We start from the raw sequence: 17,873 nt of genomic DNA on the forward strand, positions 1-17,873 counted from the left end.
TAAAATGTTTAATGTTGCAGTATGATTATTACAGAACTTCTACAGTACATCTTACCTCTGACTGAGACCCAGCTATGTGGTGACTCTCCTCTCTCTGGGTGTTTACAGGAGTAGAGACCCTCATCTGACTGTGAGACAGTATGAATGGTCATTTCTCCTGTAGTCTGGTTATAGAGATGTGATCCACCTTTATAGAAACTGGCTTGGAGGTATGAAGTGTTGGTGTTACGATCCAAACAACGAAGCGTGAGAGAATCTCCCTCAGTCAGATGATGGACTGCACTCTCCAGAATCACATTACCATCTAGAACAGAGAAGATATCACAGTAGTCATGTACAGTGAGAATCATTCCAACATAAACACACAGGACAGACCTGTTCAGGGTTTTACCTGCTCTAACAGAGCTGAATCAGCTCAGCAGAAAACAGACAACACTGCTGCAGTATGTTCAGATCATCCCAGAGTTAAAACTGTAACTACTGTGTGATGGATGTCCATAATGTGAGTGCACTACATGTAGACTCACTGTGCACTGTGATATTAACAGGATTGCTGTTCCCTCCAGATTCAGACTGACACCAGTACACTCCAGTGTGTGTTGTGTAGAGGTATCTGATGGTGCATGTTGATCCTGTATCTAATCCCCAGTCTGATGAACAATCTGACACATTCCCACTGTGTGTGTATCTTCTCACTCTCCATCCAGTAGAGTCACTCTGTCCCTCACAGCTCAGTGAGAGAGAGTCACCACTAAAGTGTTGAGTTCTGCTGGGACTGATGATCAGAGACACTGCAGGGGACAAACCTTAGACCCAGAAAGATGTTAGATGTGGTCATTTGATTGTCTTATCTTAGCTCAAGGTTAATTAACACATTTATCATTGAATGTTAACAAATCACTGGTTTTGCACCTTTATAATTCATAGAATGCTACTTCAATGAGAACTAGACAAATTTGTTTGCAAACTCAGCTGAATTAAACTGTATTAGAAATGCAAGTGTTTAACAGAAAAGTTTACACACCATATTAATGAATATATAAATAAATAACTGGTCTGGTCTGTCAGTCACAAACACGCATGCTCCAGGCCTACAGTGTGTGTGTGTGTGTGTGTGTGTGTGTGTGTGTGTGTGTGTGTGTGTGTGTGTGTGTGTGTGTGTGTGTTCCTCACCAGTGATCCATAGTGGCTGAGTGTTGCTGTACTGTGTCTGATAGGCTGGTTCTCCTCTCTCTGCTCTGCACACATAAACTCCTGTGTGATGTAGAGCAGCAGGACTGAGAGTGTAGGAGCCTCCAGTTCCACTGCTGCTGCCTGAGAGGAGCTCAACATGGGGAACAGCTCTGTACCAGCTGAATGTCCAGCCTGTAGAGGAGTTTCTGACCTCACAGCTTAGACTCACTGAGTCTCCTTCAGTCAGCCAGATCTGTGGAGACACACTCAGTACTGCCTGTGGTGAAATATCTGGGAGAGAGAATAAATCAATAGAATTACATGTACTGCATGTTCTAAACGTGGTCTTTTACTGTGTAGCTTCTGATTTACCAATCATAAAAATATATAAACAGAACTATTTAAATAATAAACTTACCTTTCACTGTTAGAGTAACAGAATTGCTGTCCTGTGATGATGTGGGTCTTTGATCTCTCTGTCCTCTACACCAGTACTGATCCTTCTCTGCTGGTGATCTGATGGTGAAGGTGTTTGTCTCATTCTGATGGACTGCAGTCTTACTGCGGCCTTTATACCACTGATACCTCCAGTTACTGTACGACTCTATTTCACACTTCAGAGTGACAGACTCTTCAGTGAACACAGGACTCCAGTTAGTCTCTAAAGTCAGTGTAGCTCTGGGTAGAGCTACAGGAAGAAGAGAACAGCAGTTCACTCTCAGGACATTTACAGTAAAGTGATCTTAATGAAAAACACACACTAAACATCTGCTTTCGTCTGTATTCATGTGATGTTGAGGTCTATGAATACTGAAGAGATGACCACACAATCCTGATACAGTTAGTGTAACAGCATCACTGGTCTGGGAATAGTGGGAGACTCCTGTCTCTCTTCCTCTACAGGTATATTTACCTGTGTGGGACTCTTCAACAGGACTGATACTGTAAACCTGTTCACTACTGACAGCACTAACTGAACCCTCTTTATACCAGCAGTACTGCCATACACAGACCTCTTCCCCTCATGTGTCACATCTTAGAGTGACGCTCTCTACTCTGAACACTTGTTCAGCTGTCTGCATGACCAACACACCTTTAGCTTGCTCTGTACAAACACAGCAGCACACACTCGACTCACCTGCACTCTCACTATACTACACATTTCTCTTCATTGTACAATTCCAGCTCAGTGCACATAATTTTGACTATATGAATTGCAAAGCATGAATGTGTTCAGTGACAACACCAACTTAAAAAAAACAGTCTGTAAATCTAATCATGTGATAACTTAACTGAAAAGTGTCTGTTACTCCATGACTTACCACTGGCTGTCACCGTGACAGGGTTACTGTAGCCTGTGTAGTAGGGGGGGTTCCCTCTCTGTGCCCTACACCTGTACTGTCCTCCATCAGAGAGCTGAACAGGGTGGATGGTTTTAATACCTTCTACACTGCTGTTGTCAGACTTGAACTCCTCTGAGTCTTTGGACCAGAGAAACTGCCATCCAGTAGACTGTAGCTCACAGCTCAGAGTAACTGTGTCTCCAGAGAACACAATGTAATGCGCACTTACACGCACAACTGGTGTGGGTTTGGCTATCATGACATAAATAGACATGATACGGTGAATGAGACAACATTTAACTTTAGAATATTAAACTCTGCAAATTCTAATGTTTTAGTTGTTAAACTATATGTTAAAAATTTAGAAAATGTTTATGGGGATTTTGATCAGATTTTCTCACCATCTGTTTTTTTTTTTAAATATTTAATCATTAAATATGGCAGTGACACTATGGTTTTATAGTCTAAGCATATAAAATACTATTAAAATGGTATTTTCAGAGTTTTTACCATAGTAATTATTTACCTTCAAAAGAGAGACTCATTTTGGTACTGTTCTGTGATGATGTGGGTCTTTGATCTCTCTGTCCTCTACACCAGTACTGATCCTTGTCTGCTGGTGATCTGATGGTGAAGGTGTTTGTCTCATTCTGATGGACTGCAGTCTTACTGCGGCCTTTATACCACTGATACCTCCAGTTACTGTAAGACTCTATTTCACACTTCAGAGTGACAGACTCTCCAGTGAACACAGGACTCCACTTAGTCTGCAGAGTCAGTGTAGCTCTGGGTAGAGCTACAGGAAGAAGAGAACAGCAGTTCACTCTGCACAGCACATGTGGCTAGAGCACACCAGAGCTGTATTGTTGTGCACATTGCCCTCCCTCACTCAGTGGGTGACCATACAAGGCAAGTGAGCCATCTACATTTTCAGCTAAGGGAGCACCATTTGTTGAAACTGCTGCTACGCACCCGGGTTTGTCTGCAAAACACTTGTGAAGTAATCTGACCCCCCAACACCTTGGTACTCATAGGTGTGAACGAGGGTCACTAAAAAAATAGCTCTTTATGGCCCAACAGCAACCACGGAATTCAAGATAGGGTTTTAGCTTTCTGTTCAGGACACTGTTACATGACTATCGTGCATTTTATGGTAACTAAAGGCTTGCGTATTTTGTGTGAGGTTACGAGGGAAATGAACGCGATGTTTTTGTACAAAGACTTGAGCAAGCAAACAAAGAGCTTTAATATTCTATATACTATTTAAACATGTCACGCAGTTTCTTTGATGGTAATTTAATTTTCTATGACAAAATCTAAAGTTATACCAGAAGTATATTTTCAAAGGCCATTTAAAAGTACAGACATGAATGTTGTGGAAATTAACAAAAAAAAAAAAAAACGTATTCATTGTGGGATTTCTGGTGAACGGTTGCTTGTAGACGGCTGAAACCCGTTAAGCAGGTACTTATATTAGCTCTAAGAAATGTTATGTTGATAGATGTACTGTATTTTAAGAATATTCAATGCTATCGAGTGATTTATTTGAGTATGTCAGATTGGGCCTGCTCTCGAGGGTGCAGGTGCTGAAGTAGAAGCTTAGAGAGAAGTCAAACAGTTAATCATTAGTGATGTACTAACTATGCAGTTTATACTCCAAACATGAGGAATACACTACCCTACTGTACTCGTTTAACAGTTAATCATTAGTGGTGTAGGGGCACTGTGGTTCATACTGCAAACACGAAGTATTCAGTACTCCTCATTATGTCCAACAGTATACATGATTTAAAAAAAACAAACATCTTTTTGTTCAAGCATTAATTATACTTACTATCTTTTAATCAAATAGTTTTCCAGTGATAAATGATCATTTGCAGTATCCACTTGATTCCAGTTATTTAAAATGACACCACAGTCATCAATCATTAGTCATTAATATATATTAATTGTTACATGTACTACAAAATGTTAACTCTTTTACTATGTAGCTTCTGATTTACCAATCATATAAGAACACATTTCACAGAACTATATAAAAAATAAACTTACCTTTCACCGTTAGAGTCACAGAATTGCTATCCTGTGATGATGTGGGTCTTTGATCTCTCTGTCCTCTACACCAGTACTGATCCTTGTCTGCTGGTGATCTGATGGTGAAGGTGTTTGTCTCATTCTGATGGACTGCAGTCTTACTGCGGCCTTTATACCACTGATACCTCCAGTTACTGTAAGACTCTATTTCACACTTCAGAGTGACAGACTCTCCAGTGAACACAGGACTCCACTTAGTCTGCAGAGTCAGTGTAGCTCCGGGTAGAGCTACAGGAAGAAGAGAACAGCAGTTCACTCTCAGGACATTTAGGGTTAATGTACCTTAATGGAAAACACACTAAACAACTTCTCTTGTAGTCATGTGATGAGGTCTATTGTTAGGTCTGTGTGTGTCTGTGTTCCAGGTTTTGCCTTTGACTCTTCAGTGTCCCTGTTATCATCCATACCAGGTTTTACAGCAAGCTGGAGGACCACATGAAAGGAAGAGGAAGGGCAATAGAGCTTAGCTGAGGGCTGATTGGAGCAGAGAGTGTTGTTGATGGTACTTGTTTGCTTTTTTGATACTCCATCGCTTGGATTTGTGTGTATGACTTTGATGTCTCCCCTTGACTTATGGTTTGCTTTGTCCCTTGTTGGTTTGGTTGCTAGTTGATCTATGTCTCTCGTATATATTGTCCTGTATTTACACACTGGTAGTAGGGGGTGGCTGCCATTTTGTTTGGGTGAGATTTTGTCTGTTTATTCCAGTATAGTCAGTGTAGTAACCAAAAACCGTAGTGAGCTTAGTCAGTTGTCTTATTTACCTGTGTGGGACTTCAACAGGACTGATACTGTAAACCTGTTCACTACTGACAGCACTAACTGAACCCTCTTTATACCAGCAGTACTGCCATACACAGACCTCTTCCCCTCATGTGTCACATCTTAGAGTGACGCTCTCTACTCTGAACACTTGTTCAGCTGTCTGCATGACCAACACACCTTTAGCTTGCTCTGTACAAACACAGCAGCACACACTCCTGACTCACCTGCACTCTCACTATACTACACATTTCTCTTCATTGTACAATTCCAGCTCAGTGCAGATAGTCTGCAGTAAATAAGAATAACGGAGCAGGAATGTGATTTCTTTGTATTTTGACATTATAACATTATGTTGAGTGCTAACTATCTTATAGTCTGACTAGTCTGGCTAATAGCTAACATTACTAATAATGCTAACTAGGTATGACAGCTGAGACTTAAGACATTATATAAACTAAATGTCCCGCTATCTAGACATTCATCGATATTACCATTTTTCTCCAAACCGATTTTTATTACAAGCTATCTACTCATGTCAGATGACTAACATTAATCTGACTCTATACTAGTTAGCAGCTAGCTAACATTTTCAAACTAGGTGAGGCAAAGAGAGTTGAGGAAGCAGCTGTGGGAAGTTGCTAGTTAATTTTAAGATGTGAAGGTTTTTCCATCAGCGAGTCCAACGTGTTGTGCAATGAACACTCTTAAGACGGAGGACATTGACTGGACAGGTGAGACTCAGGATTAAGATGGCGCACAGCGCCTTTTGTGTGTTTATAGGCGCAACGTCACGTTACGAAGAGCGTACCGGACTGCCCTGAGGGAGGCAGAGATCCCGGAGTTTAACGACGAGTGTTTGTATTTAAACCTCCGCCAGTGCGTGGTCATTGTTCATGTAATGTTAATGTTCAGAGTCTCCGTTGTTAGTTTTTAACTGTGTGTTCAAGTTCAGTGTCGTCACTACGTGCGAGTGCCACCGTTGTCGTTCGTGTTTAATGTCAATAAATGTTTCACCACGTCGACGGAGTCTGTGCGTCCTGTGTCTACAGTTTTCCTAATCATCCATAAAGAGTAGGTGTGTCATAGACTATAAGGATTTGATAGTCAATGGCACATTTTGATGAATTATTATTTATTTATGTTGTTGGTGTTCTTATTGTTTAGGAATCAGTTATGCATTGTGTGGTACCCTGTGAAATACTTAAAATTAGTTTAAAAACTTGTTTTTTCTTCCACTTATGTGCTATATTGCTGTGATATACTGTATTTTACTGCTACATCTCACTTTATTACACAGAATCCATACTATTTATACTACCTTTTTTGAACTATGTTTTGTTTTGTTTTTTTACTTTTTTGTCATATGATGTAAATGTTGTACTGCTGTAACTGACCGTATCGGTCCAACGCACTAGCTTTTCCCGCCCAGATCAGCGCCTGAGTACTGACGGGCTACACCTGGCCCTCGTTGCACTTCCCTTCCACACGTCCCAGTCCCCTCAGACTTGTGAAGTATCGTATTCATCTACGCATGCCGATCGTATTTATTCTTATTGGTTCTCCTGGCCTGACCTCTGCTTCCTTCCCGGACTACGCCTCGTTCCCAGCCCCTTTGGATTACCTTGGTTTCTGCCTGCTGATTTATACCGTGGACAGTATCTGTATACTTTCACTACTATAAGATATAAGATATAGAAAGCAGATTGACTGTCAGAATCTTACTATCTTAATATTTTACTGTGCCCAATTTTGTTCCATTTGTCAATAATGGTCAATTATTAGTACTTAAAGATGCACTATAGCGATAGCTGTGCTTTGACCTGGAGTACAAGGAAAGTTAAAATGAGAGGAAGGTAGAAAAAGACATTTCCACAATGTAAAAACATTCTACACATTTAATGTACATTAAGCGATATAACAATATCTCCAAATATTAACCACGGAAAATAAGCCAAATAGCTGTGACAAATCAGCACTTTAAATTAAAATACGCATATATGTCTGTTTTTACGGTATTTCGCTGCTCACCGCTCCCTATGCGAAGAGTACTGTGGAGTTTTTTAATCAAAAAATTAAATCAAACAAAAAGGACAACTATAAGATGAATGTGGAGTCTGGACTTAAGCATACAACAGCAGAACTGACGAACAAGGAAAAAGTTAATTTACAAACCAAAGACCAAAATATTTTGTCTCAACTAGCCTGTAGCTAACAGTTTAAGATACCCGAAGCTCCCCTCTTTAAACCTGCAGCAGCTGCACTACACAAAACTGTCAGTCACCATGGAAACCAAACATGCTCAGAGCAGAGAGGTGGAGTGCAATACTGCCCAGGCAAAGAGGAATCAGAGAATCCAGACATCCTGTATGCAGACTACATCCACCTGACGAGGAGGACCAAAAACAACCTGCCCTATCCGTATAGAAATCGCCAATCTTTAAACACTTCCCATTTACCGTTAAGGAAGAATCACTGTGTGAGAGGTTGGAAATTTGGATGCTGACAATCCTATACTCGCAATAACCTACTAGACCAAAGTCACAGTGTTGATCCAGGGCAATGAACCCAGACTGGGTTCCTTTGAGGAAACCTTCCCCGTGCAATATTATTGATTAATGAATAAACAAATTATTGATGTAGTGAGACAGGTGTGTTAGGCGACTATGGCAGATGTGGCTCAGGTGTACAGAATACCTAACGAATAACAACTGAGGGAGAAAAGAAAGGAGATGAAGGAAATTAATCAAGTAATAAAAACAACAAAGGAAAGAACTGAGATCAGAGGGGGGCACTTTTGCACAAGCCAGAGAACTCTTTATCTTTGGTGCGACCTCACAAACTAGTCTATCCCATCCCAAATAGCTAAAGCAGCTAGCAGTTAGTGTCACTACTTGTCTAAAAGGGAGGAGGGTCCTGTTCCTATTATTATATAGACTAATGAGCAGAGAAAATACCAACTGGACAGAATTATCTCTAGGAAATGTAACTCACTATAGACACCCTGAGATAGCATATGAATGGAAAAATAGCTCTTACATCAACATCCAGGGACAATTGTCAATTTGGCCGATCTATCCGCTCAAGGGGGTCAGCGAAGTTTAGGTGTGTGTGGTCAGCTGAAAATACCTGGTCCCGAAATTTCTCTGCACTGCCGACGACCCCGGCACCAAAGGTTGTACCGAATCAGGGAGCCTGAGCTTCACCAAGAATGCAGAGCTGAGATAGATGGTTCCTTGACTTTGCAGGTGTCAATGTGAATCCTAGTGTGTCCTAGACATAGTTTTGTTGAAACCTAAGGTTGGCTAATTAGTACTGTTGGCCAAACAGATTTAATTCTAATTTTACCAATGATGCAAAAATAAATGTATGACTTTTACAGCGAACTGGAAAGCAAATTAAATGGTCTATGACAGACTAGATATAAGACAGACATAAAATAAGCCACTATTCTAAGTATTTAATTCTTCTCATGAGCAGTTCCATCTTCTTTTCTGGATCAAACTCTTCCTCAAGTTTTCATTTTTAAGTTTTACCTTTTAACTTTTAACAGACTTTTAGCAACTTTTAATTCCAATATTTACCACCTTAACCTAACCTTTGTACCAGAGCGTAGATATTTATAACCCTGACTCGTGGGAGGGGTCATGAGGGACATCATTCTAGATAGAATGTAGATGTTCTTTTAAGAAATATAAAGCACACAATTATCAATAAGAAAGCAGTCACATTTTCATCAAAAACACTATTTAGAGACAGAGAGAGAGGAGCATAGAGGAGATGGGGAAAGACAGAGAGCATATTATGATTATCATCCAAATAATCTTCCTCTGTTATACTAGAGACGAGGAGGTAGTCACTAAGTATTAATATGCAAACACTAGAATAGTGGGCTTAAGGCATTGGATATAATCATTTCATGAATGGCAAAAATAACAAGAAAAGAAAAGTTGACAAATTGAGAGAGAGCAGGTTTCATAACAGTTCAGTGATGATAACTAGTTTGCTTTCACTCATATGTGAGCTTGCTGAGACTCTGATGTACATACCAAAGCATTGTTAGCCATACAGGATTAATAAATCCAGATGGGGGAGTCTGATATGGTCATGTGACGATTGGGGCACGGAAGAAGCGAGAGGTAGGGTTGCAGCAAGTGCTGTTTATTATCCATCGGTGTGCACCAATGCAAACAACTAACCAATACTCAGACAGTAAGTCTCTCTGAGGGGCGCAGTGATTAGACGAGATTGGCATCGTGGATCCTGTAATGTGCAGCCCCGTCTCTTGTGATCTGTGGATTTAAATAAGCAGACAATGATTACGAACAGGTGATTTCCTTCAATACTCCGGTGATTGTGAACGGGGCAGATAAGGGGTGTGATCGATAGCAGGAGTAGGCGTCTCCCTCCTGCTATCCGGCCGACTAACCGTGACAGGTCACTGAGAGGAGCTATGGATCCATCGTCTGTGTAATCAGTATGGACTATAAAATCTTGTTATATGCATTGAAATTCAATGGTTATATTCTATATATGAATCAGGTCTCATCGCAATGCTCATGAGAAGGCCTTTTTTAAGAAAAAATTCAAATTCCTGTAGTCCTTCAAGAATATGGCCTTTATTAAGCTTTTTCTTGATTGTATTCAAGATTGTGAAGTTATCTCTAAATTCCAAGCAGGGTACTTTATGGCCTTTTATTTCCTCAGCCCAGATCTGGGGTTGTAACGTTTTGGGCCATGTGTCTTGGCAGAGTAATAAACCTTCCTTACAGAGTGGTTTGGAGACCCGATAAGGGAAGGGAGTGGCCTTTTTAGCCAAGCCAAAAGAGTTCTGGTATTTGTAAAATGAGACCTCTCAGAGTTGGACACAAATGGCAAAGCTTAAAGAAGATGGGGAAACAAAAGAAATGACCTTAACAAAGCAGATACAAGACATAAAAGAACAGCTGCTGATTTTCAGAGACTATCCCTTAGCCTCCTCAAACACACACACTACCACCTCTCCCATCAACAGTGTAATTATAGAACTACCGCTCTCTTCTCACCCCACACACATGCACAATACAACACAAGCAAATCTCTCCTCAACTGACCCTCAGACACCTCAGGCAGCAGAGTCCTCACCTCACCTGCCCCTGAGCCCACCACAGCCAAACCAACAGAGGCCTCATGTGGTGCTGCTAATGGACTCCAACAGGAAGTTCCTGGACCCCTAGAAGCTGTTCCCTGAACACCAGGTGACATCAAAGCACTGTAGAACTACTGACCAGGCCCACCAGCTCCTGAACAAGGAGACTCTTAGAAACCCTCAGCACATCATCAGCCACACAGGCACAATCGACCTTCACACCCGGCGCAGCAACACCTTGAAGGCAGTGCAGAGAGTGCCAGGGAGAGGCAGCAAGGAGTTACCAGAGAGCCACATACTCATCTCCACCCTGCTACCGCGGTCTGACACAACCCCACACATCATCAACACCATCGACACCGAGATCAGCAGAAGATGTTTTTCTCTTCCAAATGTACATCTGGCACTTCACCTCACACAACATGTATGATGGGATCCATCTCCACAAGGCCATGGTCTGATCTCTGCAAAGACCCTTAAAGATGATGCACTAGCCCGCAACACTGCACCAGCCTGCCTTACCCCACCTCCAGGAATCGCCAGACCACTGCCCCTGTACATGCCATTATACAACCCCCTGTCACCTAGAAGCGACAGTAGGCCCTGGTTTCCACCAGCCCCACAAGCCCTCACATAATCCTTCACATTTGTGAAGTCTCCAAAGCCACTCACTTATCTTCTGCAACACACCACAAAGAATGAAATGTAAATGTAAATGTAAAATGAAAAGGAGACAGTAGTGTCTGTGAAGAAGACCCCTGCACAGAAAAGACCACAGACCTACACAGCAGCAGCAGACCAGCCTTCTCCTCCCCAGCTAGAATCCCTGACTACAGCAGAGATGGGGGAAATAAAGGACCTGCTCTACAACCTGTGCAATAGACCACTTGCAAAGTAAGACCAGATATACCACAGGATTACATTGTAAAATAGTGAACAATAATAATAGTACTACAATAATAATTATAATAATAAGTAGAGTACTGCATACCTGCACTATAATCATTTAAATAGTCCTTCTGTTCTGTCTCACTAGACAAGTCAATAGATTTATTTTGAGCATTCATATTCTAAATGTGCTCATTCCACATCAGTTGTGGAACGTTCATGGTCTTTACTCCTCGATCTTTGAAGCGAATAGTAGAGATCCTGAATTCCTGAGGAACACTTCGGATGTAGACATCCTAATTTTAACAGAAATATGGTGCTGTCATGACACCCCCACTCACTGTGCCTCAGGCTACTGTGAGATTATTATACCCTCACTCAAATTAAGCACAGTCCACTGTGGACAAGATTATGGAGAGATTCTGGTGTGGTACAGAATAGGACTAGCCAACCACATTTCAGTTGTAAAATCACACTCCTGGCTAAATCCTCATTCAAAAAAGGCCTATCAGAAACAGACTCACTCCTCAGACATGCTCCTCTGTGCTGTCTACACTACTCTGATAGAATCCCCTTATTATGATGAGGAGTACCCAAACAATCTCTACACAGAGATCAGTCACTTCCAGGCCCAGGCTAATGTGCTGCTGTGTTGAGATTTTAATGCAACAGGAACCAAACTTGGCAACAAGGGCAACAAACATGTGTTTGTCCAAAGCCCCCTGCACCTCACACCAATCCTCAAAAACAGAAACAACCTCAACAGCACTGTCAACACAACTGGGAATGAGTTAGTACACCTCTGCCGAGCACTAAGTCTGTACATGCTTCATGGTGGGACGAGGGGACTCTCTGGGGACATCCACATACTGCTCAGCTCCTGGTGCTTGTGTGGTTGATTGTGCCATCACCAACATGGACCCCAGCACCAGTAATACATTCACTGTCAGGCAACAATCTCCGCTATCAGGCCACAGCCAAATGAAAGTATATCTCAAATGATCAAACCACCCCAAACAATCATCCGCATTGTTGTTGATGTTTGAAGGATGGGAAAGTAAAGTTCCTGCTCTACACAGACAACATGGTGTTGCTGTTCCCAAGTACACAGGGGCTACAGCAGCCCCTGGACCTACTGGAGCAGTATTGCCAGAACTGGGCCCTGGCAGGCAACTTAAAGAAGACAAAAATTATGGTCTTCTAGAAACAGCCCAGATGTCAGCTTCCAGTTCACTGTGGGCAGCACACTTACCTCACCATTATTGCACACACTGCAGTACACTTACCTCGACCTCACCATTATTGCACACGCTGCAGTACACTTACCTCACCATTACTGCACACGCTGCAGTACACTTACCTCGACCTCACCATTACTGTACACGCTGAAGTACACATACCTCACCATTACTGCACACGCTGCGGTACACTTACCTCACCATTACTGCACACGCTGCAGTACACTTATCTCACCATTACTGCACACGCTGCAGTACACTTACCTCGACCTCACCATTATTGCACACGCTGCAGTACACTTACCTCACCATTACTGCACACGCTGCAGTACACTTACCTCGACCTCACCATTACTGTACACGCTGAAGTACACATACCTCACCATTACTGCACACGCTGCAGTACACTTACCTCACCATTACTGCACACGCTGCAGTACACTTATCTCACCATTACTGCACACGCTGCAGTACACTTATCTCACCATTACTGCACACGCTGCAGTACACTTACCTCATCATTACTGCACACGCTGCAGTACACTTACCTCACCATTACTGCACACGCTGCAGTACACTTACCTCGACCTCACCATTACTGCACACACTGCAGTACACTTACCTCACCATTACTGTACACGCTGAAGTACACATACCTCACCATTACTGCACACGCTGCGGTACACTTACCTCACCATTACTGCACACGCTGCAGTACACTTATCTCACCATTACTGCACACGCTGCAGTACACTTACCTCGACCTCACCATTATTGCACACGCTGCAGTACACTTACCTCACCATTACTGCACACGCTGCAGTACACTTACCTCGACCTCACCATTACTGTACACGCTGAAGTACACATACCTCACCATTACTGCACACGCTGCAGTACACTTACCTCACCATTACTGCACACGCTGCAGTACACTTATCTCACCATTACTGCACACGCTGCAGTACACTTATCTCACCATTACTGCACACGCTGCAGTACACTTACCTCATCATTACTGCACACGCTGCAGTACACTTACCTCACCATTACTGCACACGCTGCAGTACACTTACCTCGACCTCACCATTACTGCACACACTGCAGTACACTTACCTCACCATTACTGTACACGCTGAAGTACACATACCTCACCATTACTGCACACGCTGCGGTACACTTACCTCACCATTACTGCACACGCTGCAGTACACTTATCTCACCATTACTGCACACGCTGCAGTACACTTACCTCGACCTCACCATTACTGCACACGCTGCAGTACACTTACCTCGACCTCACCATTACTGCACACGCTGCAGTACACTTACCTCGACCTCACCATTACTGCACACACTGCAGTACACATACCTCACCATTACTGCACACACTGCAGTACACTTACTTCATCATTACTACACATGCAGTAATATATGAATATATTAATTTGCCTAATTTGTCCAGGTAGTATGACTAATATGCTACAGCAGGTATAGTAGAACCGCTACAGTACGAATAACATTACCACGGTTTAAAGGATCTGCACAGATACGAGCTCCATTCTGTGTTGTAAAGCTGAAGGCAAGATGATGTGTTAAAACATTTTCGTTCATCCGAATGGTTAAACTGCAGCAAACGTGAAAATAAATGTCATCTTAGGTGAAACTTACAGATATCAGGATCATTAATTATTTTCATGGCCTCTTTCACCCAGTTAAGATGAGGGTTGGCGCAGATACGAGCCGGCTTCTTGGTTGTAAAACTGCAGACAAGAAAAAAAGTGTGTCTGTTTACCTACAATTTAACAGTTAGATAGTTTAATTAAGAGTTACATATATAAAGAGTGTGAGAGGGACTTACACAACTCCGGCTTTTGGACACTCGGAGCTCGTTGGCTCGTATTTGGTAATAAAGTTTACGGGGATTTTACTATCATGAAAATCGAAACAGCACATAACATGTCCATTTGCACCTGTAAAAAAAATTAAAAAATAATAATATTTATATATATATATATATATATATATATATATATATATATATATATATATATATATATATATATAAATTCTAAGCATTATATATATATATATATATATAGTCATATTACTTATACACAAAAAAGGTCACCTCCGGATTTAACTATTCAAATAGGTAAGAGCCTCCCATTGGATAATTACTGCATGGGTGATTGTTTTAGCTGGCAACAAGTTATTTAACCTTAAATGATGCAGTGAGCAGCTTCTCATTTGTTAAACAACCATGTCAAAAGACACATCCTGTAGTCGTGGAAAAGATGTTAATCTGTTTCAGAAGGGTCAAATTATTGGCATGCATCAAGCAGAGAAAACATCTAAGGAGATGCTGAAACTACTAAAATCGGGTTAAGAACTGTCCAACACATTATTAAAAAGTGGAAGGACAGTGGGGAAACATCATCTTTGAGAAAGGAATGTAGTCGGGAAAAAATCATGATTGGAACGTGATCAGTGATCACTTAAACATGTGGTGTAATCAAATTGTAGAAAAACAACAGTAGAACTCAGTGATATGTTTAATAGTGAAAGTAAGAGCATTTCCACTTGGCAGTAAGGCTAACCGGCAAAAACAGCTTCAATTTGCTTTCAATTTGGGAGCATAAAGATTGGATTCTGGAGCAATGCCAAGAAGGTCATGTGGTCTGAGGAGTCCAGATGTGCCCATCACTCTGGAACAGGGTAAATCTGGGTAAGAAGAGAGGTGGCTGAAGTGATGCACCCATCACCCATTGTGTCTACCGTACAAGCCTGTGGGGGCAGTGCTATGATCTGGGGTTGCTGCAGTTGGTCAGGTCTAGGTTCAGCAACATTATGTGCCCAAAGAATGAGGTCAGCTGACTACATGATCGCATGGGCATATTCCAAAATGACAATGCCAGGATTCATTGGGCTAAAATTGTGAAAGAGTGGTTCAGGGAGCATGAGACATCATTCTCACATATGAATTGACCACCACAGTCCAGACCTGAGACCCCATTGAGAATCTTTGGGATGTGCTGGAGAAGACTTTGCACAGTGGTCCAAATCTTCCATCATGAATACAAGATCTTGGGGAAAAATTAATGCAACTCTGGGCAAAAATAAATGTTTTGACATTGCAGAAGCTTGTGGAAAAGATGCCACAGTGAATACATGCTGTAATCAAAGCTAAAGGCCATCCAATGAAATATTAGAGGGTGTGACCTTTTTTTTTGGCCAGGCAGTGTATAATAAGTAATAATCACAAGAGAAAGAAAAAGAACAAATATCTAATGTAACTATAGATATTCATGTAGCCTGAATCAGTCTTTTTAAAAAGGAAGCAAATGTTGAACATGTATGCTATTAAACATGTATGCTCTTAAACATGTAAGATATTAAACATGCATGATATTAAACATGTATCCTGCTGAACATGTATGCTATTAAACATGTATGCTGTAGAACATGTATGCTGATAAACATGCATTCTATTAAACATGTATGCTATTAAACATGCATAATATTAAACATGTATTCTATTAAACATGTATGTCGTTAAACATACATGATATTAAACATGTATGCTATTAAGCATGTATGCTATTAAACATGAATGATATTAAACATGTAACCTGTTAAACATGTATGCTGTTAAACATGTATTCTAATAAACTTGTATGCTGTTAAACATGTATACTGTTGAACATGTATGCTGTTGTATGAAATTGGTCACCAGTGGCACGTTTCAACAGGTCTGTTTATACAGTAGGTTTATCTGAACATCTTATTTATGCAGCTGGTGTACAATGGACACACAAGCACAAGTAATTGTGCACGCTATCACAAGAGCTCGAGGACGACCTTTTACTTACTTCTACTCATTGCACCGGTGCGACGGCACATGATCACCAGCAAACCGGTGAGGAGAGCTCGCACCTTCATGACTGTAGCTTCGGTTGCACAGGAGGTGATGATCACTTATGAAGAGAAAATATTACAAGTGAGCAAATTGTATCTTTTGCTGGGTTATATGAGCGCATAGGGGAAGTTGCACTGTTTGATTAAATGGGCAGGTCGAGAGTGATGAATGTGCTTCAGGAAACGCGTCTGTGGTTCTCACCTTAAGAGAGGCACGCAGAGCCTCCCGGCACGCGGCAGTCTTTATAGGAGAGAATCAGAACAATTCTACATCTGATTAAAGACATACACCTCATATACCTTCAGTGATGTGATTACATCAGTTTATACAAAATATCCTACAGATCTCCAGTATCTGATCAGTCCAGTATATGCAGTAACCAGTAGTGTCCAGTTTACAGTAAACAGAATATTTAAACATTTTTAATGTAATTATCTGAAATTGACTTACAAGTCAATTACATGTAGGTTAGTCTATCTTAATTAAATTAAGTACTTATTTAAATTTTAACATCAGTATTTTGAAATTTATTTGGATAACCTAATATTTATAGTGTGGAACGTGTTGTATGAAACTGTTCGCCAGTGGACCAGGTGTTCTACTCTGCTCTAGTGTGAGGTAACCACGTTCAAGCCTACTGAAACCTTTTGTGCCGTGGATGGCACAGAAGGAGCGACAGGCGAGGTTCTGGGAGGTAGCCTTTATTGTCCATGACAACAGGAAGAGCACAAAAAGGAAAAATAAACACAGGGAGAGTGAAAGTATAAGTGAAAGTGTAATTTGTAAGGAAAACAAAATGGAGAGAAGATACAAGACACAATCATCCAGTTGGGTTTAGGTTGAAGACTCCACCATGCACTGATCAATTCTGTCTATGGCGTTCCACACCCACTTAAAGCTGGGGTGTGTGCAGATGTAAACTCCCTTCTGGGTTGTAAAACTGAAGATAAGAGATGATGTGTTCATATATTTACATGCTGACATTTTCGTTCATCTGAATTAATGATTCAGGATTCCAAATTAATGGTTTATACGTGACCTAAACACCATAATCAAAAAGGTTTTCCTCATTGTGAAATAAATCTCTGAATAAATTTATGAAAACAAATAAGTTTCTAAAAACTTACATGACTCCGGCTTTTCTCGTCACGTCATATGATTTAATGGGTCTTGCAGGGATTGCTTTCTCAAAAAAGCATTCGTGCAGTGTGTATGCATCTATATGAAAATATTCATTCGTTTAGATAATTTATTTTGAATGATATCCTAGTGGCGTATAAAAGTGTGGGTCAACGCTGTATTGATGACTGATTATGGAACTGTAGGCC

General features: G+C 41.2%; 2 protein-coding genes across 2 annotated transcripts in view; both read right to left on the reverse strand.

Moving 5' to 3' along the window:
- The window catches only part of LOC118240087 (Fc receptor-like protein 5), a 45,125-nt gene that overhangs the window by 993 nt on the left and 26,259 nt on the right, over positions 1-17,873 (reverse strand). The window contains exons 3-9 of the mRNA XM_035519713.1: positions 4,569-4,838; positions 3,043-3,312; positions 2,496-2,768; positions 1,592-1,861; positions 1,174-1,464; positions 528-806; positions 56-304 (exon numbers count right to left, since the gene is read on the reverse strand). Coding sequence (XP_035375606.1) covers positions 56-304; positions 528-806; positions 1,174-1,464; positions 1,592-1,861; positions 2,496-2,768; positions 3,043-3,061 — 1,381 coding nt within the window. The 5' untranslated portion in view covers positions 3,062-3,312; positions 4,569-4,838. The remainder of the gene's footprint in view (positions 1-55; positions 305-527; positions 807-1,173; positions 1,465-1,591; positions 1,862-2,495; positions 2,769-3,042; positions 3,313-4,568; positions 4,839-17,873) is intronic.
- LOC118240088 (C-C motif chemokine 4 homolog) lies at positions 9,518-16,665 on the reverse strand. Its single transcript, XM_035519715.1, has 4 exons — positions 16,499-16,665; positions 14,488-14,599; positions 14,298-14,389; positions 9,518-9,664 (listed from the first exon to the last, which is right to left on the reverse strand). Exons 1-4 carry the CDS (start codon positions 16,566-16,568, stop codon positions 9,567-9,569), a joined length of 372 nt encoding a protein of 123 aa, XP_035375608.1. The 5' UTR covers positions 16,569-16,665; the 3' UTR covers positions 9,518-9,566.

This window comes from Electrophorus electricus, chromosome 19 (genome assembly GCF_013358815.1).
Source record: "Electrophorus electricus isolate fEleEle1 chromosome 19, fEleEle1.pri, whole genome shotgun sequence".
Taxonomy (NCBI): Eukaryota; Metazoa; Chordata; class Actinopteri; order Gymnotiformes; family Gymnotidae; genus Electrophorus; species Electrophorus electricus.

Bases quoted from the DNA above. Each gene is read 5' to 3' on its own strand.
- LOC118240088 (XM_035519715.1), bottom strand. From the start codon at position 16,568: ATGAAGGTGCGAGCTCTCCTCACCGGTTTGCTGGTGATCATGTGCCGT. The intron at 14,600-16,498 runs GTAAGTAAAAGG...TTTTTTTTACAG, and splicing joins CACCGGTGCAATGAGTAGAA to GTGCAAATGGACATGTTATG. The intron at 9,665-14,297 runs GTAAGTTTCACC...TTAAATCCACAG, and splicing joins AATTAATGATCCTGATATCT to ATCACAAGAGACGGGGCTGC.